This window comes from Mus musculus, chromosome 7, assembly GCF_000001635.26.
Source record: "Mus musculus strain C57BL/6J chromosome 7, GRCm38.p6 C57BL/6J".
NCBI classification, from domain to species: domain Eukaryota; kingdom Metazoa; phylum Chordata; class Mammalia; order Rodentia; family Muridae; genus Mus; species Mus musculus.
The window spans coordinates 129,311,478-129,332,284 of NC_000073.6; the positions used below are offsets into that span (position 1 = coordinate 129,311,478).

Genomic DNA, 20,807 nt, shown 5'->3' on the forward strand with positions numbered 1-20,807 from the left:
GCCACACCCCCTAAGAGTGCCATTTCCTATGGGCCAAGCATTCAAACACATGAGTCTATGGGAGCATTCTTATTCAAATTACCACAATCATCATCACCACCGCCATCATCCCTTACCCATACTCATCACTACCATCACTGTGAATGACCTCAGCAGCCATTGTTTCTTGAGGTCAGTACCTGTGTTCATCACATAGCAAGCAGCATCCCTGCTAATGCTTCTCAGGATCTCTCACAGCACCATGTTTCATCAACTCAGTAAGTTCAGGATGAAAAAAAACAAACAACATTACCAAGGGCTTACAACTCTTTGAAGCTAGACCAAACCCTCTCAGGACACTGAGAGGTCATTATGCTGTGTGGCCCCTTTCGGACTGGGGTGAGGTGGAGAGGTGGTGCCAGCATGTCACACTCAGAGAGTGCAGATATAAAAGTTCTAAAGTGGGAGAACAATGCCCTGGAGACCCATTAAGTCAGAGTTGATTTGAGGGTGTATATATAGGGTGAGTGGGGCAGAGGAGGCAGAAGCAGAACCAGATGGTGGATGCCTTCAGATTGATAATGATGGTGATGACGATGATGATAATGATCACTACCCAGGCAGGCATGAAGCATCTGCCATGAGCCAAGCCCAGGGCGAGGCCATAGGGATGCAGAGCTGAATCGACGTGGTGTCTATTCTCTCGGAGGCACAGACACAAATGTCAACTGGCAAGTTCAGCCTTGCTGGAAAACCATTGAAGAGCAATTTAAACTTTACTAGGAAACTGAAAAGAGAGCTCTGCAAAATTTCTCCTTGCCTCTCAAGGAAATATCCAGCCAAGACTCATTCCCTTTGTCTCTTCTGGTTCTGCCCAGGGCACACCTGATTTTATCTCTCAGAATCTTCCTGTCACTGGGATGATTTGCTAGGAGGGTTTCCTATTCTGGGATGCTTTTAAGGAAGATAGGAACTAGTCAGTTCGGGGAGAGGATGGAAGGAGAAGAGACAAACTTGGCTGGTGATAGACAGTTTAATTTGCAGTCTCCTTTTAAGTCTTTGACAGCCCTTTCTGTGGTGACAGGTTGCCATTGTTTACCCAAAGTGGGGCCTTTGCTGGGTGTCTGTGTGCTGGAGTCCTCTTTAAAACCGCTCTGTTGTCCACCTTTATGTAAGGTGCCAGAGCTGTAGGCACTTTGCCCCTGTGTTGTGACTTAAGTGAGCCTTGGTGACTCCCTCCCCACTGAGAACCCTGACGTTAGAATGCTTTGGGTTCGCCTCCCCTCAAAGTTCCCTGCTCCGTGTCATGTCCTCTCCTAGACACAGCTGGGACAGTCCAGTGCTTTGCAGCAGTGCTGAGACAGACCCCATTTCTAGGTGACATAGAACCAGGACACCGAGGGCCTTTCCTGTGTGGGCTTCACTGACGGACATAAAAGGTGGGAACTCTCTTAGAGACAGTGGCCATACATTGCTGGGCCAATGTACCGAAAAACTTCTGTTCCTTTTTATTCCCAACCTTCTTCTCCCCAGCCCTCTCTGCTCGGATCAGCTAGGTTTGTGTGGGACACACTTGAATCCCATATGAGATCCTAGGACCGTGGGTATAGTTTGAGTACGTGTTACATTCTTTTGGGGTATGGTGAGACATCAGGTAAGAGACAAGGGGGAGGGGATGGTAAATATAAATATGTCTCTGCTCTTCATTGGGCTCTCTGCCCCCAAAGATGTTGCAGATACACGCTGTATTTGTTACTTTTTTCTGTCTCTGTGATAAATATCACCAATAAGGCAACATATAGAGGGATTTATTTGGGCTTATGGTTCCAAAGGGATAAAAGTCGACCACTATCACAGTGGGGAAGCATGGCAGCAGGCAGGGTGACCAGAACAGCAGGCTTACATCTTAAACCACAAGCAGGAAGGAAGGAGAATGAGCCAGGAACAATGTGTAGCTTTTGAAACCTTAAAGCCCCCAATGACATGCCTCTCCCATGCACACCTAAGCCTTCCCAGTCGGGGACAAATGCCTGAAACTGTCTATAGCAGTGACTCTCAACCTGTGGGCCATGACCATAGGAAAACACATATTTTCAATGGTTTTAGGAACTCCAACCATAAATCTATTTTTATTGCTACTTCATAATTGTAATTTTGTCCCTGAGCAATGTCTCAGTTCCTAAGACCACACAGGTTTAGATCTACTGTTCACAACCCACAGGTTTAGATCTACTGTTGTAAGACATTTCAACCAAATCACCATACATGACCAGGACAAAGGCATGAGACTGGTGCCCTCAGTGTTGCTAGGATATAGGAGAGATCACAGTCTTCAGTTGACCACAAACCCTTCTGTTTGGAGATGGCGCTGGGTGCTCTGTCAGGCTGCAGCCCTTTTCTGGAGGAGCTCTTGAGGTGCAGAAATTGTGCCCCTCCTCTGGGGTGCTTAGTGCTGGCTCAGTAAGCAGTTCCTATGTGGAAATTTCAGAGTGTCATAAAACGATCCTAAATTGCATCTACCCAGAAAAGTTGCAGAGAGGGTACAGTGAAAGCTGGTCTTGGCAGAGCCAGAGAGAAGAGAGACCTAAGAACAAGAGATCTGTGTCAGGGAACAATGTTTAAAGAAGGCCCTTTGCCACCAGGCCTCCAGTAATTCCCCTAGCTCCGATTCCTGGCAGTGAGCCTGCAAGCTTGATGCTTTATCCGCTGTTTGGGCCAAAGCATTCTGCTCTAAAATCCCCTTTACCAGCCTTTGGGGCCTCATATTTAACTTGGAGTTTTATTTTTGCCTACACATATGAGAGCATGTTGATATGAGCTGTCTCTTAATATTTTCTTTTGTTCTATGTTATTTTATTAAGGCTTGATTTATGGAGTCCTTAAAGGTCACTGTTTGGTAAGTTGCCCTCTCCTCTTCAGGAGCTGTGGTGTGAACGATACGCAGGGCTTTAAAGGACGGGAAACAACTTGGCTGGTGAACTTGATGTTTACATTGGAGATGAAATGGATTCTTGAGCCATAACGGTGGTCTTGGCTATTAGAAAGTGGTGCCCTAGACAGTGGTTTTCAGACTTGGAATATGGAGACGTGTTTCTCAATCACCATCATCAGGACTGTTTGAGATCCTTGTTTAAAAAAAAAAAAGCAATGATCCTCAGTCCCCAGGTCAGCCATTCAAGTTGACCCTTAGCATGTCAGCAAGCCCTGCGGTGATTCAGATATGATCAGCTGCCTTCCAAATGACATGATCAGCTGATTTTCAAATAATCCATGTCACTCAGAGCCATAGCGGATAAAGGGACAACCCTAAACTAGTTACTATCATTCACGGTCACAAAGGCATGATGACAAATAGGAAAGAAGGCCTTCTGGGGGTCTGTAAACCATCTCTGAAGGCAGAAATCAAAGAGGTGTGCCCAAAGTAATTGGACTGAAATGAGAAGAGCCTGTTTTGAAAGGTCATGGTTATTTTCATGAATTCCATCCATGATGACTTGGTCACACCAGGAAGCCCCTCTACAAAAGGTGGCACCTCATCTGAGCACAGGTAAAGAATTCCTAACTAGGGGCGTAAATATCCCATAGTCACCACCCGCTTTCTCTCCACTGACTTGTTATCCTGAGATGTTTCCCATGAAGAGTTAAGTGAATACCATTCCTCTTAGTGGCAGCAGTAATTAAAACCGACTTATTAATTTTGGGAAGCTAGGTTAGAGACTCCATATTAGAGACAGAAAACTGGCCTTGTAACTCATAAGCTGCCTGTTCCCAGCCCTATCACTGAACACAGGAAGTCATGTCAGAGCCATCATGAGCCTTACATATTCCTCATACTCAAATTGCCTCAGATTGTGCTGTGAGACGCATCTGGCTGCATGTGGACCCGCCAGCTTCGTTCCGTGAGTGCTTGTGCAGAGCAAAAGGCGTAGATGATGCCTTGGCTACTTCCTTTGTTGATACAATCAAACATCTGACAGAAGCAACTTAAGGGAGAATGGGTTTATTTTGCCTTACAGTTGGAAGGAATACATACAGTCCATTGTGGTGAGAGAGTCATGTCAGTAGAAGAAGAAGGAGAAAGGGAGAGAGAGAGACAGACAGACAGAGAGAGAGAGAGAGAGAGAGAGAGAGAGAGAGAGAGAGGCATTCTGACTCTTTCTCTTTGTCATTCTCTGGGATCCTACCCAGGGAATAGTACTGCCTAGTCCTATTGGGCTTCCTATCTGAATTAACCCAATCTAGAAACTCCCTTACAAACTTGCCTAGCTAGAGAGGTTTGACTTACAGGTGAAGTTGGGAGGAAGAATTTGTATAAAGGGGCTCTCACTTCTAACTTGAAGGAAAAAAAAATAGATATTCAATAGAAGAACTCTAAAAGGAAATGAGTTGATTGGCTCTCATTAAGAAGGCCCACCTTCTCACGTTGCTAAGGAGCCTACAACATTCTTCCAACACACACACACACACACACACACACACACACACACACACACACACAGGAGGGGTGAAAGAACTCCAGAGTGTTACTGATGCTGATGAACTATCATAATTATACACTAGTCTTTACTCCTTTCAAGGCTCCCACTTTAAATGTGGCTCCTAGCAATTACAAATCAATTAGAACCTGCAATCAGACCTCCAATTTCCTAGTCTGTGTTTTCGCTCCACACAGACAAATTGCCCTTCTTTGTTTAAGGTCAGTTCCGTAAGGTCATTTGACTAGTGAGATGAAGTTAACCGGGACTAATTATAGATCGCACATCTGAAGCAAATCAGTATCCTCACGAGGGATTATTCGTTGTTTCTTCCAGGCAATTTCTTTCCTCACACCCTTGGCTGTTATTTGCGTGGTGAAAATTATCCGGCGGACAGACAAGACTGAAATTAAGGAAGCCTTCTTAGGTAGAGTATTCACAGTTCTTGCCTTAGGGGCTGGGAATGATCTTAATTAGATAATCACATTTGAAAAAAAAATCTCATTTACACCCAACTGATGTTTTTTCTTTTGGTCAAAATTAAACAGTGGAAAAATGAGATAAGCCTAGAAGGGGTTAAGCCAATGGGAGGGAAATGGGATTCATAAGCAGGGATTCTCAGAAGGGGCCCAGCAAAACACCTAGATATTTTAGTCACTTCCCTGTCCAAAGTGCTTCCTCACAGTCCAGGAATGATGTCTTACACCTTTAATCCCTGCACTACTGGGCAGAATCCAGCAGGTTTTTACAAATCAAGGTCTACATGGTCTACATAGGCATTCCAGTTCAGCCAAGGCTACATGGTCGTGGTGAGTCTCTCTCTCTGTCTCTCTGTCTCTCTGTCTCTCTTACACACACACCCACACACCCACACACACCCACACACACACACACACACACACACACAGAGAGAGAGAGAGAGAGAGAGAGAGAGAGAGAGAGAATTGATCCTACTGTGCTGTTTTAGCAGCCAAGGTAATTTAACCCATGTCTAAATAACCCAGCTTTTTCATATACACTGGAAAACTAAATTGAATTGATTTTATATACTTTAAATAAGTTATATACCTTTATCCCTAAGTCCCCAAGCTTGGATTTAGCATAGTCTATGGACTTGCCACCCTCTAGAGGTTCCTCACTGAGTTTGTTAGCTGTTAGTTGCTGGGCTTTAGGGATGAAAACATACAGGAAACTCCTCTCATTTCTTAGAGAGGGAGTATGAATGAGGCAGGGTGTGTCTAAGGGACAAAGAACTGGTTTTATGTAACCAGGCTCTCCTTAGGTCTGTCTAGTTGAAAAGAATAATGTTGAAAAGAATAATGTAGCTTGAGTAAACAATGGGATTAAAGACAGAGCTCTTGTCTCTAGCTGCATATGCAGCAGAGGATGGCCTAGCCAGCCATCAGTGGGAGGAGAGGCCCTTGGTCTTGCGGAAGATTCTAGGCCCTAGTATGAAGGAATGCCAGGGCCAGGAAGTGGGAGCAGGTGGGTTGGGGAGCAGGGGGAGGGGGGAGGGTATAGGGGATTTTTACAGAGGAAACTAGGAAAGGGGATAACATTTGAAATGTAAATGAAAAAAATATAATAATAATAATAATAATAATAATAAAGACAGAGCTAAAATAAGCACTCTCATCAACTTGAGGAAAAGGAGGGGACAGCATAGCAGCACCCCACGGGCCTGCACTGGGGAAAGAGCTGGAATGTCAGGAGCTCAAGACCAACTCTGTCTTAAATATGCTATCCTCCACCCCTCCACTTCCTGTCCCCTCCCCTGCCTAGCCTTGGTTTCTCCAGGCAGGTGTGTTCTCTGGACTATTGACCTGTAGACTGGGAGTTTGGTCACGTGGTCTTGGTCTGGGGTTGTGATGGCACAGTTTTAAGAGTTTTCATGGGGGTTGGGGACATCGGTACCTTCCTATACCTGACTTTAGCGGCAGGGCAGTGTTTGGATGAAGATTAGGGTGGTCCTCAGAACATCCTACTGGGCACCCTCTCTGTGGGCTTGGAAATCCTTTCACTTCACTTTGTACTGTTGTTGCTCCCTCACATCGAGTCCTAAGATAAATGACAGTGAGTAAGAATGATCTGCCATGTTTGTGGCTATAATTTACTGCTGGCTATGGCGCTGTGTTCCTGCGATGTCTCCAAGCATGCCTGGTTACCTCCTTCAGACATTTCCATTCTCGGCTAAACCTCCCTTTGGGTGATGCTTCAAAATTGAGCACCATACTCTGCCTCCTGTACGGTAACTAAAAAGGAATTATTGGCTGTTCTGTTTGCCGAAATCAATGAGTTCCTGACTGGAAAATGACGAAAAGCCAGCAGTGTGCACGGGGTTGCAAACAGCCCATGCATTTAGCAAGGCTTGGCGGCAGGGAAGGGGACTTCAAACACCAAGGTCAGAGAACTTGATGGTTTCTAATCAAGTCTGGAATTCAGAACTCTCTTAGGGAGTGGGGTTTAGAGGTCATGTTCATTCTGTACTTGAGGGTCTTTAGAAGATCTAACATAGGCACTTATTTATACCTGAGTCCAAGTGTTCCCCTCTGCCACATACAGACAAGAATAGGCCCACGTAGCATCGAGCTTGCAGGCATTCAGGCTGTAGAAGAGCCAGGAACTCTGTTATGGAAAGACTAGAGTATCGGACGGCCTAAAACTACAAACAAACAAAGCCGACAGCAAAAGCTCTCAAATCCTCTAGCATGCCCATATCCCATAGTACTCTCAATGGCAGGCAGCCCCTAGTAAGTTAACCTTAGGACATGACACTTTGAATTTCTATCTCAGACAGTCTTATTTGTGATTCTGAGCTATCAGTCAAAATGGTCCTGTCAGATTCTGTAAAACACCACATGAGTTAGACCCGTGGTGCTCTTGTTAGTCAGCAGGCACTCCTGTCTGGGGCCATGTGTTCACCTGCCTATCCAACCACCAAGCATCTTTCTAGGGAATATGGAAGGTTAGAGTAGATGCCTCATTAGAGGTCCCTGCATCAGTACACTGTCATTTTGAGGCCTTCTCCTCAAGTACCCTGTCCATTGTATCATTCAGATAAAAATGAATCAGTCACATGTACTTCCAGAATGCCAATGTGACTCCCACACTTACAAATGTCATCACTCTTGCTTTTGGTCCTTCTCTGTCCCTTTTAGGTATTTGAATCATACAGCGTATTTTCTGGTTGTCCAGTGTCTTGGTCAGGGTTTCTATTCCTGCACAAAACATCATGACCAAAAAGCACGTTAGGGAAGAAAGGGTTTATTCACCTTACACTTCCACATTGCTGTTCATCACCAAGGAAGTCAGGACAGGAATTCTCACAGGCCAGGAACTTGGAGGCAGGAGTGAATGCAGAAGCCATGGAAGAATGCTGTTTACTGGCTTGCTTCCCCTGGCTTGCTTAGCTTGCTTTCTTATAGAACCTAGTACTATCCTATCAGTCCAGGGATGGCACCATCCACAATGGGCCCTCCCACCCCTGATCACTAATTGAGAAAATACCTTACAGCTGGATCTCATGGAGGCATTTCCTCTAGGGAGAGGCCCCTTTCTCTGTGATAATTCCAGCTTGTATTTGTGTTGACACACGAAACCAGCCAGTTCATTGGGGTTTTCTAGCTCACTCACTTCAAACCTTTGGAAAGAGTGTACTGTGCTGTGATGAGCGCACTCAGCTCTGAGTGAGCATGGGGTGTATTGTGCTCTGGATCAGTGGAGCTGAGATGAAGTTCATACATGTTTCTGTGGGATGAGGAGAGCGTGGCCAGTGATGCTTGCTCACAGATGGCTTGTCTGCACTGAGGCCCATGCTCCCAGGCTAAGACTGGGTGGAACTCCCTAAGAAAGCATGGCAGGTCCAACCCTGACAAGGAGGACTTCGTCACTTCTGTGCTCTCTCACAGTGTAGCGTCAGGACTTAGAGAGCAGTCATCCCAGACAAGCTAGGAAAGCCCTCGGATCTGCAGAAGAGGCCTCACCTCTGCTCTGAGCTTATACAAGAGAGGGAAGCTGACTTTTCAGGCAGAAAAGAGCGGTGTGTAAAGACTGTCTTCACTGGATCTTCCCAGTGTTCTCTGCACTCAGAGCCTGTCTATGCCCTGACCTGCACATTGGACATTTTCCTGGCAGTGCTGTGGGACCAACTCATGCTCAGCTCTCCAACAGGGCCCTACCCCTTCTTTTCCACTCTATTTATGCATAGCCAAGAATCCCCCATCCCCATTCGGTTGTTTAGTTTTTCTTTTCATAAGTATCTACCCCAACCTTCCCCCTTCTTTCTATTTCTTACAACTTGCTAAAAGCAGGTGGCTCTGTCTTCAGCCCAGTAGCCTGTGCCCAGGTGACTGTGAGGGCCATGCTTTCTGCATGTAGAACAGCTCATCTGTCTCACTTAGTGTCAATGAATCACTCAAGGAAGACCCTTCCCGAAAATGCCCCTCTACTGCTCTCATCTTACATAAATCTCTGCTGGCATCAAGCAGTTAATATTTGCCAAAGAGCAATGGTAGCTCACATCTTTGACTACTCAGCAAAGTTGAAGAGAGCCTCATGGTCTTTTGCTGCTTATGTAAGACATCTGACCCTCATCATGTTGGTGTTGATGACTATGCCTCTTAAGTCCCCTTAACAAACTCTAAGAGAGGGTCAAGGTTTTTGTAGGGAATGGGTGGCAATTCATGTTGCTGCCCCTTTGATTTGGTCTGCCCCCTCTCCAGTAGGTTTCCAGGCTGCTTGGCAGGTCCCTAGGTTGTATATTTTAAAACAATGTATTCCAGAAGTTCTGCCTAGTCTAGATTACAAGTCACCCCCTGGACTCTCCACTATCTTGAAAGCAGTGATGGACAGTTGTTGGCAGGTTATAGGTCAGTGGTGAGGCAGAGGCCTGGCAAGGCTGTCCGACTCTTCAGAAAGATTCTGGCAGCTGCTCTGATTTGAATTATGTCTGAGGAGGTTGCCAGGAAGAAATAAAAAAGTTATATGTTTCGCTACCAGTAAAAGAAATTCTATATGCTGTTGTATTAAATCTGTTTATATCAGGCTAGAAAGTGATAGATAGGTTTGTTTGTGAGGCTCAAAATTCTGGCCAAGAAAGAAAGATAAATTCCTTGTCATAGGAATGTGGCATTTTATGGAACAATCTCTGTAGTCCTGCCCAGATTATATTTTGCCCTAGCAACAAGGCTTTTCTTTATGTTTCTAAAGTAGCATTTAACAATTCTGTGGTCATAAACTAAGTCTAATTACAGATGATGATGGTAATGATGATGATAGTTGTGATGGTAATAAAAGTGATGGTTGATGGTGATAATGGTGATGATGGTTTACAATGGTGATGGGTGATAATGGTGATGATGATAATGATGTGCTGATGCTCATAATGGTGGTAGTGGTGATGGTAGTGATCATGATGGTAAATTGATGTTGTTGATGATGATGATGGTGGTGGTGATGGTGATAATGATAATGATGGTAATGGTGGTTACAGTGATGATTTTTAAATATGAGAACCAACTGGTTTTCTCTTTTTCTGTCTGTTGGTTTTGTTTTATAGCAGTGTCCTTGGCTCTTGCTTTGAATGGAGTCTGCACAAACACTATTAAACTAATAGTGGGAAGGTAAGTTCCAAGAAGCTTATGATAGCTTATACTACAAAGTTCATCTGTATGGCAGTTAAGACCAGAAGATACTAGGAGGACAGATTTCAGTGTCTGGTTTTCCCTCAGATTGTTGCTCTTCTGAGATTTCTGACCTTCAGTACAGATCTCTTCTCTCCTTTAAATTGTGAACTCATTACTTTAGAGAGGAGTTCACTTGTAAGAGAGTGTGTCCACTGGCTGGCTAACTAGTTTCTTTTGGCCAAAGCCTGCTCCTGGCATCTCCAGAGCCATCCACTGCTACCCCAGGCCCTTGCCAGGCCTATTAATTCACTTATCAGTTTCAGCCTTTAACAAATTAATCAGATCACTTATGTATTGTTCTCTTCAGAATGAGATGTATGGGTTGTCATTTCAGATCTGGTTTTATGACACACTTCCCTTCCTGCTCCTGAAAAAACAATCTTGAATCTCCATTTGCTTTGCCTTCTCCTCTGGTGGCTCTGGTAAAGAGTCAGACTTGGCTAATGAAGCACCTTGAACTGGGATGTCCCCCCAGATCTCCATGCTTAGCACGCACTTGGGGCCCAGATAAAGTGCTAGTTCTCAACCCTCACCCCTTGAAGTTCTGGTTCAGTAGATGGAAACCACATTAGGAAGCACTGTTTGGTCTGAGGAAGACAGGGCAGAGCAGCTCTGCTAGGCCACAGAGGCACCTTCCTGAGATCCTAGAGCTGGGAAGATCACAGTTTGAATCTGTATGTGATAACTATGACTCAGTATGCACCATAAAAGGGAGATGTGCTTACAGTATTAACAAGCCTCACAGCAGTATTGGAGTAGAGCCCACAGAGTAGTGGGCCGGCACATCGCTACAATACAATCCTCACTTGAGTAGAACATTCAGGTTATGATGAAATGCTGGGTATAGAATTCAATTCTGTGGCTCACAGCTTATGTCTGTCACTTATGGATCATGGATGACCTTGGTGGGAGTACCATCTCCTTCAGCACCCTGACCCTGCTTTAAGGAGTCTCATAGGCACTATATATATATATATATATATATATATATATATATATATACACACACACACACACACACACACACACACACACACACATATATATACACATGGTGGATATGCAATGCCTCCCACCACATCTACATCCACGGCTAAATTAGTTATCTATGCATGCTCTGGAGGGCCTGCTTTCAGGGCCAGAATCACCCTTCTGTCTTCTAGAGATCTCTGTTCCACTCCTGCTTTAAACCAGAGCCACCAGCCTGGGTCGCTGAACTCCTCACACTGTGTGACTGAGTTGTTATATTTCCCAGCCTGCTTGAGGACAGCTACTTGAAGAAAGACAGCTGACCACCAAAACTTGGCATGTAGGGATGTCATGGCCTAGCTTCTCAGAACCTGGAGGCAGGGTCTAGATTGGCTGAGCAGTAGCTCAAGACAGGAAGTCTTCTTGATTTTGATGATACGATGCTTAGGGGCCTTTAGGAAGTCCCACTACCTAATGCTCAAGACCTCACCTTTGGCCAGGTATTGATTCCTCCCTTTTACAGATGTAGAAATGCATCTGCAGACGGTTGAGACCTCTCTAAGGCTATAAGCTCAGCTCCAATTCAGACCTTGTTGACTCTGAGAATTTCACTGAGCGTTTCCTCAGCAACGGTGTCTGAAGGGCTCTCAGGAAACTCCCGTGGGTGCTGGAAGAGGGGGCCTGCAGAGGGGCGGGATCTATGGGGAGGAGGGATGAGCTTGGGGCTCATTGTGATGGCAGTGTTGTATATTGAAAATGTCCATGGTGTCTTTTGTAGACCTCGCCCCGATTTCTTTTACCGCTGCTTTCCAGATGGGGTGATGAATTCGGAGATGCGCTGCACAGGTGACCCTGACCTGGTGTCGGAGGGCCGCAAAAGCTTCCCCAGCATCCATTCCTCCTGTGAGTCCAAGGAGGAGACGCTCTGGTCCTCCCGTTCGCTTGCTTGGAGCATTTAAGCGTGGTTTTGGTACTTGAATGTTGGCGCAGTATAGTTTTATTCACTGTGGGTGGATGGATGGTTTAGAAAAACAGTGATCCTTGGGAAGTCAGGAAAGCCTGCAACCAAGGCTCCAGATTTTCATGGTGCTGTATATGTTGCTTTTGTGAGCTCGGAAGAGTGTGGTGTGAGAGGTATGAGACATTTCCCCTTTAGAAGCTCTGACACATGGATTTGACAGTGCAAAGGGAATTTACCACTCCCCTTGACAACCAGTGTTCATTTCAGCGTTGCATTTAGTACTTTTGTAATTAAGGTATTATGTGTATGATCTAATATATAACACATGTGCATAAAGATAAACGTATGAAAATATCTATATTCCTGTGTATGCACAGAACAACCTCAAGAAATGGTTTCACTATAGATGCTCAAGCCTAGATCAGCTTTAACAAAGGCTAGTCTGGACCAGCAGCAGAATAGCATAGCAGAAAAAAAAAACCAAAAAATAATAATAATAAGAAACCCCACAGATATCTGAATTGTGACACATCCTGGCTCTGCCATGTTTTGGCTTTCAAATGTCACATTTTCGAACCTCAGGTTCAGCTATGTTAATGGAAACAAGATGTCTCCATTCTGTTTGGAGAAGTGAGGATTAAAGTCAGCGATCATAATTACTAACATTTCTGGAGCAGTCTTCAGGACCAGAATATGGAAGTGCATTGTTTTATGTAATCCCGCAAGGAGCAGGCACTTGGACTTCGGACTTGTCACGGTAGCTCTCCCTGTTATTATTTATTCCCAAAGCTGGTGTCTCCATCCACTCTAGGGAGTTTATTGACTGACTCAGACACCAGGCATTGGTCCCAGGAGCCTAGAGATAAACAAGGCAAAATACATCCCGGGGAAGTCCACAGGTGTAGCAGGCTGTCTGAGGTGTTATGACTCTTGGGATAATTGGAGGCGGACTATGGCTGCAGGTGACTGCCTGGAACAGGAAAGATTCCTGTCAAACTGTGAAGTCCTTGGTTCCGAATAGGTCTAATCATTTACTTTCGGCAAGCCTCTTATCTTAATAGGATTTTTTTTTCCTGAATCCTGTGACAAAGAATGGCCTAACTGGTGAGTGACTGAGTTGAGAAACATCTTAAAGCTTCTTTGAGTGGACATTTTGCCTAGAGTCACTGGAAACTTGGGCCTGCCAATGAGCTATGGGAGCAGTGGGCGCTTTAGGGGGATCATTATCAACAGTTGTTGCAGCACTGTACCCTGTCGGGTGGAGGAGGTTCTCTTCTTACACAGAACAGTGAGGCTCAGATAGGACTGGTTATTCACCTGAGGCTAGCAGCCTCTGGAGCGATGGTGTTTTCTCCCTTTACAAGACTTAATGTAATAGAGTGTTCACATTCCATGTCAGCTAAATAGATGCCTCATTTTCTTCTCTACAGCTATAAAGATTATAGTGAGTGGAATACGGTACCCCCTTCCCTTAAACAAATACAGGCTTATAAATATGACTTTATTTTTTAAAAAGGGTTGTAGTTATCAGCACTGTAATAAATATTAGAAATTTGCCAGGACAGTTACTTTAGGAGTTTCTCTCTCTCTCTCTCTCTCTTTCTCTCTCTCTCTCTCTCTCTCTCTCTCTCTCTCTCTCCCTCTCCCTCTCCCTCTCTCTCCCTCCTTCCCTTTCTCTCTCTCCACACACACACACACACACACACACACACACACACACATACACACACACACACACAGTGATTACAAAAGAAAATGGATATGTTAAATAATTTGACTGTAATAACCATTCTCTATGCATGCCTTTGCTTTCCCTTAGAGTTTAATTACCAAAGCAAACTGAACAGTCAAAAGCCCCTCAAGTTAAGAATATTAAGATAAACTCCTGGATTTAGGGTAGTCTGAAATCCAGTGATAGATGTTCTCGTAGGAAACAGGTAGAGGGGGTTGGAGGTGGAGGTGGGGAGAAGGTACCTGAGGACACACAGGAGAGAGTGATGCAGCCACCGCCAGGGAGCACATGGATCTACCAGAGCTGGAAGACGTTCCAGGAGTGGTTCTTCTGCAGAGCCTAGAGGAAGCATGGCCCTGCTGATATCTTTGATTTAAGAATCTGGTCTCCAGAGCTATAAGGGGATGAGTACATGTTCTGTTACCAAATTGATGACAGCTTCTTTCAGCAGGCTAGGAAGTTCATAAATGGAGCCAGATCCAACGCCATAAGTATGAAAGAGTTGGCCTGAGAGCCACCACCCACTGCTTCATAAGGCCTCTGAGGTGCCTATGGTGAGGACATGGTTATAGAAGAAGGTCTGACCCTGGGCTGCAGTCAGGATGCAAGAGTGCTTCCTTCCAATCTTGTGTGTTTCTCGAGTCACAGTTAAAGTGAGTGTAGGTGCGAGCTGGAAGGGTTCCTGCTGCACTAAGTTATTATACCATTGTCATTAAGGGTTCCAAAGCTACAACGCTTTGAGGGATCTGGGGTAGTATTTAAGGTGTCAGCTCCTATAGGTTCTCCATCTATTTCATTACAGGTAGGCTCATTCCTGTCCTCTGTCTTTGATGCTGTGTTGTTTCTTGTGCACGTGTGTATTGTGTGTGCATATACGTGGGTGTATATATTCACATGGGTAGGTATGTGTGTTGTGTGTATGGAGGCTAAAGGTGGACATGGACTATTTTTCTTGGTTACCCTCCACCTTATGCTTCAAGATGGGGCTCTCTCCCTGGATCTGGAGCTCCCTGGGTGGGCTAGGCTGGTTTGACCCACAAGCTTCAGAGATTCAGCTGTCTCCGTCTTGCTGGTCTGGTATGCCGGATGTGCATCGCCATGCCCAGCTTTCTCTTTTCTAGAGTGTGGTCCTAGGCATCCTAATTTAGCTTCTCATGCTTGCATGGCATGGTGAGCCCCCTACTAATTGTGCTATCTCCTTATCTTTATGCTTCTTGAGGTGTCTTCCCCACTCCTAAAGACTTGCGGCTAGTGCTGAGTTTTAAAGGGCTTTAAATCTTAAGATCACTAGGAAATGAAACCATTTCTAAAATAAAAATCTTAATCCTGGCTTCTCAAATAATTGGCTGAGGACCATAGTACAGGTTAGCATCTGCTGGCACATTTGAACTAGGGCAGGAAGTGAATATCTCCTGCTGGAGGACTATAGACCTCAGAGATTAGTGACCCAGCCTTAAAGAAATGTTTCTATTAGATGTGAGTTCTCTCCTCCTCCATCAAAAAGCTGGCTTTCCCACAGGCTGCCTCTGGCTGTCTGCCTTGTAGATGGGTGGCTACAGGGATCTGTGCCCGACAGGCTTTTGGGCAGAGGCTGTTACTAACTCTTGCCTCAGATGCTTCTTAAGACTTTAACATTTGCTCTTGTTGGCAGACAGGATGTCCAGTGCAGCTCTGGGTTTTGATGAAGTTGCTTTTATCTGCACTCTTTCCCCGACTTGTGACAGGATAGTGTTAGCTTGAAGGGAGCTGCCTTATGCAGTGAGAAACCCATCAGTGCTCTGTCCTGCGTTTCTTATTGTCACCTTTAGGACACCTCATGATTGGTGTGACTTTTTGCTCCTCAGAGGAGATGACCTCAGGGGACCTTCATTTTGTTACAAATGCTTTCTGTTCCTTAAACAATCAATCTTCTAGTCCAGACTTGAGTGAGTAGATGGGGTGGATCCCAGGCTAAAGAGATGTGGGCTGGGCTCCTCTGTTCACAGGTCACTGATGGCTGGATGTACTCCACATCCTTACATTATCCCGTAGAACATCTAGCTTTTCTTCGAACTTAAGAACAGATATTAATTTGTTTTGGAAAAAAAAAAAAAAAAAAAAAAAACCTTGGTCTGATTCTCCCTTAAGTAGCTGAAAGGCTCCAGTGTGGCATGCTCACACAGCAAGCATCAAAGCCCCATAGAAGCTTTTGCATGGGATTTGCTTTTTGAGACATCCCTAGCTTCTTTGACTGGAAAAGCAGGGACCACAGTTGGACACAGCAAGTGGTTTTAAACTTAGGATTTACCAACGAGTTGGTATTGTGCCTTCTCCAGGAGCTGAGTGTGAGGGTTTTTGGAACAAGGGATTGTCTTAGTTTTTGATTCAGTATCTGCTCAGCTTCTAGGCGGATGATTTACATAAGGGAGAGGTAGGGAATAACACACCAGGATACTGCCAAGCTATACAGAATCATCTGTCCTGCAAAACTGGTGGGAGTCAAGAACTCCTTTCTACCTCTGATGAGAGCGATAACATCCAGGTGTCAGTACATGAGTCACTTCCAGCCACGGCTCCTGTCTATAGACATTCTGTACTAGAACATCGAGATGTCCCTTCCTCTATTTGTTGTCTGTGGTGGTTTTCACTTTACAATGGCAGAGCTGAATAGCTGTGAAAAGGAACATAGGACCCATGGAACTATAGCTATGATCTGTCCTTTGTGGGGAAAGATCAGCAGCACCCTTGCTGGTACCAGTACTATAAAACAGCAGCATCAACACTTTCATAAGGCAGGATACTTACAGTTGCAGAAGAAGAGAGGTAGAAACAGAAGGAATCATGGGATTGAAGGCACTATGTAGCCACACTTTTGTTTTAAGCAAGCTGGGCTGGTTAGGCTGTTTGTTTAACTTGATACAAGCTTAGGTCATCTGGAATAAGGAACCTCATTTGAGAAAGTGTTGCATGTAGCTTCTGCTACCCTTCCTTAAGCTCCAGGAACTGTGCTACCAGCCCCTGCCCAGAGAATATCAGATCCGTGGATGAAAAACACAGACACACTTTGCTCAGTTTCAACCTGCCTTGTTGGCTCAATTGCTGGGCTCTTCTAAGCCTTCCTTGGCTAGCAAGCCCTTCCTAATACTCTTAGCTCAGCACCTCTCAATCTGCCCTCAGCTTCAGTTGCTCAGTTACCTTTAGTCCCATCTCAATTCCCTAACCTCTGGTCACCTATTGTCCCTCCAAAGCATGGTGAAAACTCCTTTCCTTTTCCTGCATCTCTTCTCCTCTCCTCTGGGGACCCAGAAGTCCTGCCTCTTTTCTTCCACCTTACAATTGGCCCCTGGCATCTTTACTGACAGATCAAGAACCAACTGGGGAACAGGACCTTAGCATCAGCACCACCCCTACAAGAAAATACCTCCACAAGATTGGCCTGCAGGCAAATCTGCTGAGCATTTTCTTGATTAATGATAGATGTGGGAGATCCTAGCCTACTGTGGGCAATGCCATCCCTGGGTTAGTGATCCTGGATATTATAATAAAATGGGCTGAGCAAGCCATGGGGAGCAATTCAGTAAGCAGCATCCCTCCATGGCCTCTGATTGTCTTAAGTTTCTTTCCTGATTTTCCTCCATGATGGGCTGTGATGTGGAAGTATAAGCCCACTAGACTGATTCAGCAATAGAAAGCAAACTAGGACACAGGCCAACCCACTAAACAAGCAAACATCTAAAGCAAGACCGGTGCACTTAGAATGTACATGTAGATGTTCTTGTTAGATGTCTAAATGTGTAGATATTTGTTTGTTTGTTTAAATGGGGCTGGGGTTGGGCCAGGGCTTCAGTATTGCTAAGCAAGTGCTATGCCACTGATTTGGACTTCCAGCCCTGGCCGTCTCACTTTTAAGCAACTCTGGCACAACATACAATGGGGCTGCTGTTGCTTGTGGGATACATTTTATGGCAGAAAAGATATAAAAGCATATCAACTATTCCTGATTTTTTAAAATCCCTGAGTGTTTAGTGGTACTGGGCTAAGCACTGGGTAGAGAAGGCAAAGACAAACTTGACTCTGTGTCCACCTGGAGCGTGAGGGCAAACACGAGTGTTGGGTTGCTGTGTGATGGGAGTTGGGGGACCTAGAAAGGCAGGGAAAGCCTCCAGGAGGGAAACTTGTGTAGTTTCTCATCAGAAAGTAACATGGTTGCATGTCTTGAGATTTTTATGCTCTTAGTGTGGAAGTCCAGGTTATTAATCATTTCCACGAGGGTCTCCAAGTTTCAGTGTTACTGAGGAGCATCTGATGGAGGTGCTTTCTTTGATTTGTGTGGGGGGCTGTGGCTGTAGCTCTGTCAGTCTCCATGTTTGCCTAACAACCACAAGGTTTGGCACTGAATTAGCTGGGTCTTGTGGTACATCCTGTACACCCAGCAATCAAGAGGTAGAGGCAGGAGTTCAAGGTCATCCAAAGCTCTATAGGGAGTTCAAGATTAGCCTCAGCTAAATGAGACCCTGTCTTTTGCATTTTTCCCCACCTTCACAACTTCATAATGGCTCATTCTGTACCTCTGGTAATCCGAGACTTCATAATGACAGACCTCACTGAGAACGTATATTTCTCTATGTATTGTTCTGGTCACTGGATGTGTCTTTTTAATTGGGGAATATGCCCCCTGTTTCTTTTCTAGATCTATGTAGACAGACATGGAGTTACTTTTCCATTATCTTTTCTTTCCTGTTGTCTGCCTTTTGGCTGCTTTATAATCACCTCTTGGAGATTTAAAACTCTTTAGGATTAGATAGAATTGTCATAATATTTTTCTATTTTTAATTTCTAAGAGACTTCTCAAACTTTGGGTTTTTAACAAATGTACCACCTTGTTCTTTCTCTCACAGATGGAATGACTCTTATTTCTTTCTCTGTGCCTGGGAATTTCACCCTGCCTTCTCGGTGTCCTCACAAGCTTCTTTGTTCTTATACCTGGTGTTCTCAGCCTTGTCTTCTAGCTTAAAGATGGATAGCCAAAACTAACTGAACAAGGCACACATTAACTGGCCTTTGCTGAGGGTGACTGCAAGGGACCTGGACACGGTCATGGGCCCTGCTTGGTAGCACATGGCCTTCACCTTGAGTCTGGCTCTCAGTTTCTTCCAGAGCTCTGGGTGCTGTGTAGGAGGCCTTGATGGGTCTTGGGTTACTCACTGGACCTTTGTCTAATGCCCTGTTTTCAGTCTGGTTACTCCACAGGACCCTTCACTTTCCTCTTTTCCCAAAACTTCTAGATTTAGGTAGTGGGTGACCTCCGGGCTTCACGGGGTAGAAAGTAGAAGATGTGGCTTCTTACAGGAACTCCCTGCTAAGCTGTTTGTGATGTCATGATTCATCTGCACCTGATGCTAACGGCTCCAAACTTTGCAGGGTTCTGTGGGTTGAAAGGGCTGCTCTTGTCTTTGCTGTCCTCTTCAGACAGGAAGAATGAAGTGTCTTCAGCTTGGGAAATCAGCAGCTCTTTTGCTTCCTCCTTCTCTTCCTGCAGTGAAGAGGACCTCAGGCATTGCCAGATGGAATCTGCATTCTGTTTGGATCTGTTAGGGTTCTCCAGAGGCACAGAACCAATACAAGGGAGTTGGCAAGTCTAAGTAAGGCAGGCTGGCAGGTTAGAATCTCAAGGAAAAGTGGATGTTACTATTTTGAATCCAAAACATACAGAACAGATCAGCAGGGTGGATGCTCAGGCAAGGTTTCTATGTGGCACTGATTCATTTTTTTCTGATAACAGAGTCTCTTGTAGTCCAGGCTGACCTTGAACCCAGGCTGAATATCTGGATAGATGTGTGCATATAAAATGTATGTACATGCATGCATATATAGCCAAAGACAATTTTGCTGATCTTCCTGCCTCCATCTCAGAAGAGCTGGCTTTATAGTCATGCTTCATCTTACCTAGTGTATATAGTGCTGAGCATCAAACCCAAATATTTGCACATGCCAGGGAAGTGATTTACTGCTGAGCTCTGTGCTGGAAACTGAAAACTGGAAAGTGTGCTGTACTCACACATGGTAGCAAATGACCCAACACTGAGCTGTGTTCTCAGCCCTCTATGTGATGCTTCTGAAGACAAATTCATCCTTATGGTGGAAACCCCAATCTCTCATCTTAAGACTTACAACTGATGGTATACAGCCCACTCACTGTGTAGCATACAATCTGAATGTTTAAAGTGAAGTGATTGTAAAACTTAGTCACTTCCTAAGACACAGCAATTTTTAGAGTGTGTTGGACTAAGTGATGACTGGCAACTGCAATGTGCCACTCTAATATAAAATTAGCTACCATCCTGTTGCTCCACTTCTCTGCCATTTGGAAGTCAGAAACACTGCCACAATGCTCCAATGGTCTCAGTGTAGATGATCCATCTGTTATTAGGTCCTTGTTGAGTCTTGGTGGTGTTTCTGACAGCAAAGTCCTTGAAAGACACTAGTGTCTGGCTTTCCAAGCTGAGCGTCTGGTATTTGCTCTTGGCAGTGGAATCTAAATAGGTTTTAGATACAACTTGGGAAATAATCACAAGACCTCATCTATGCCAGGTTGAATTCTCCCATCAAGCATGAATATTCAATGTCATAAAGCAGCTGTTGCTTAAGTTGGCTAGGCTGACTTTTGCATGGAAAAAGAGGAAATGGGAGTGAGAGGGGGTGGCAAGATTCATTTGTTGTGCTTCCCTTTTTGAAACACAGATGCTATCATGGTTTGCTATTGGTGGACAAAACACTTGACAACTGCTTCTTTATGCTTCTTTTAAGCATCGAATAAAAGGTCATGAGCTACACGGGCCATTGGTTCAACCAGGACAGATTGCTGGTGACTTGAGGTCACATACTATGTGATTTTCTTGTAGTGTAAACACTGAAGCTTCCATTTTTATTGTCATGACAAGGAACATCAGCAGGAATGTGTGGTACAAGCCCTTCCTAGTTCTCATCTTCCCAACCTAAGTTATTATCCTCCATCCCAAGCTTCCAGA

The 20,807-nt window shown here is 44.9% G+C and overlaps 1 protein-coding gene across 6 annotated transcripts in view; it reads left to right on the forward strand.

Moving 5' to 3' along the window:
- The window catches only part of Plpp4 (phospholipid phosphatase 4), a 135,023-nt gene that overhangs the window by 55,088 nt on the left and 59,128 nt on the right, over window positions 1-20,807 (forward strand). For 2 of the 6 annotated variants that reach the window (XM_017322323.2, XM_030242729.1), the window contains 3 exons: window positions 4,791-4,881; window positions 10,015-10,075; window positions 11,886-12,010. In XM_017322323.2, coding sequence (XP_017177812.1) covers window positions 4,791-4,881; window positions 10,015-10,075; window positions 11,886-12,010 — 277 coding nt within the window. Of the gene's footprint in view, window positions 1-4,790; window positions 4,882-10,011; window positions 10,076-11,885; window positions 12,011-20,807 lie in introns of all 6 variants that reach the window. The other 4 variants (XM_030242728.1, NM_001080963.1, XM_030242730.1 and 1 more) reach the window with 3 other exon arrangements.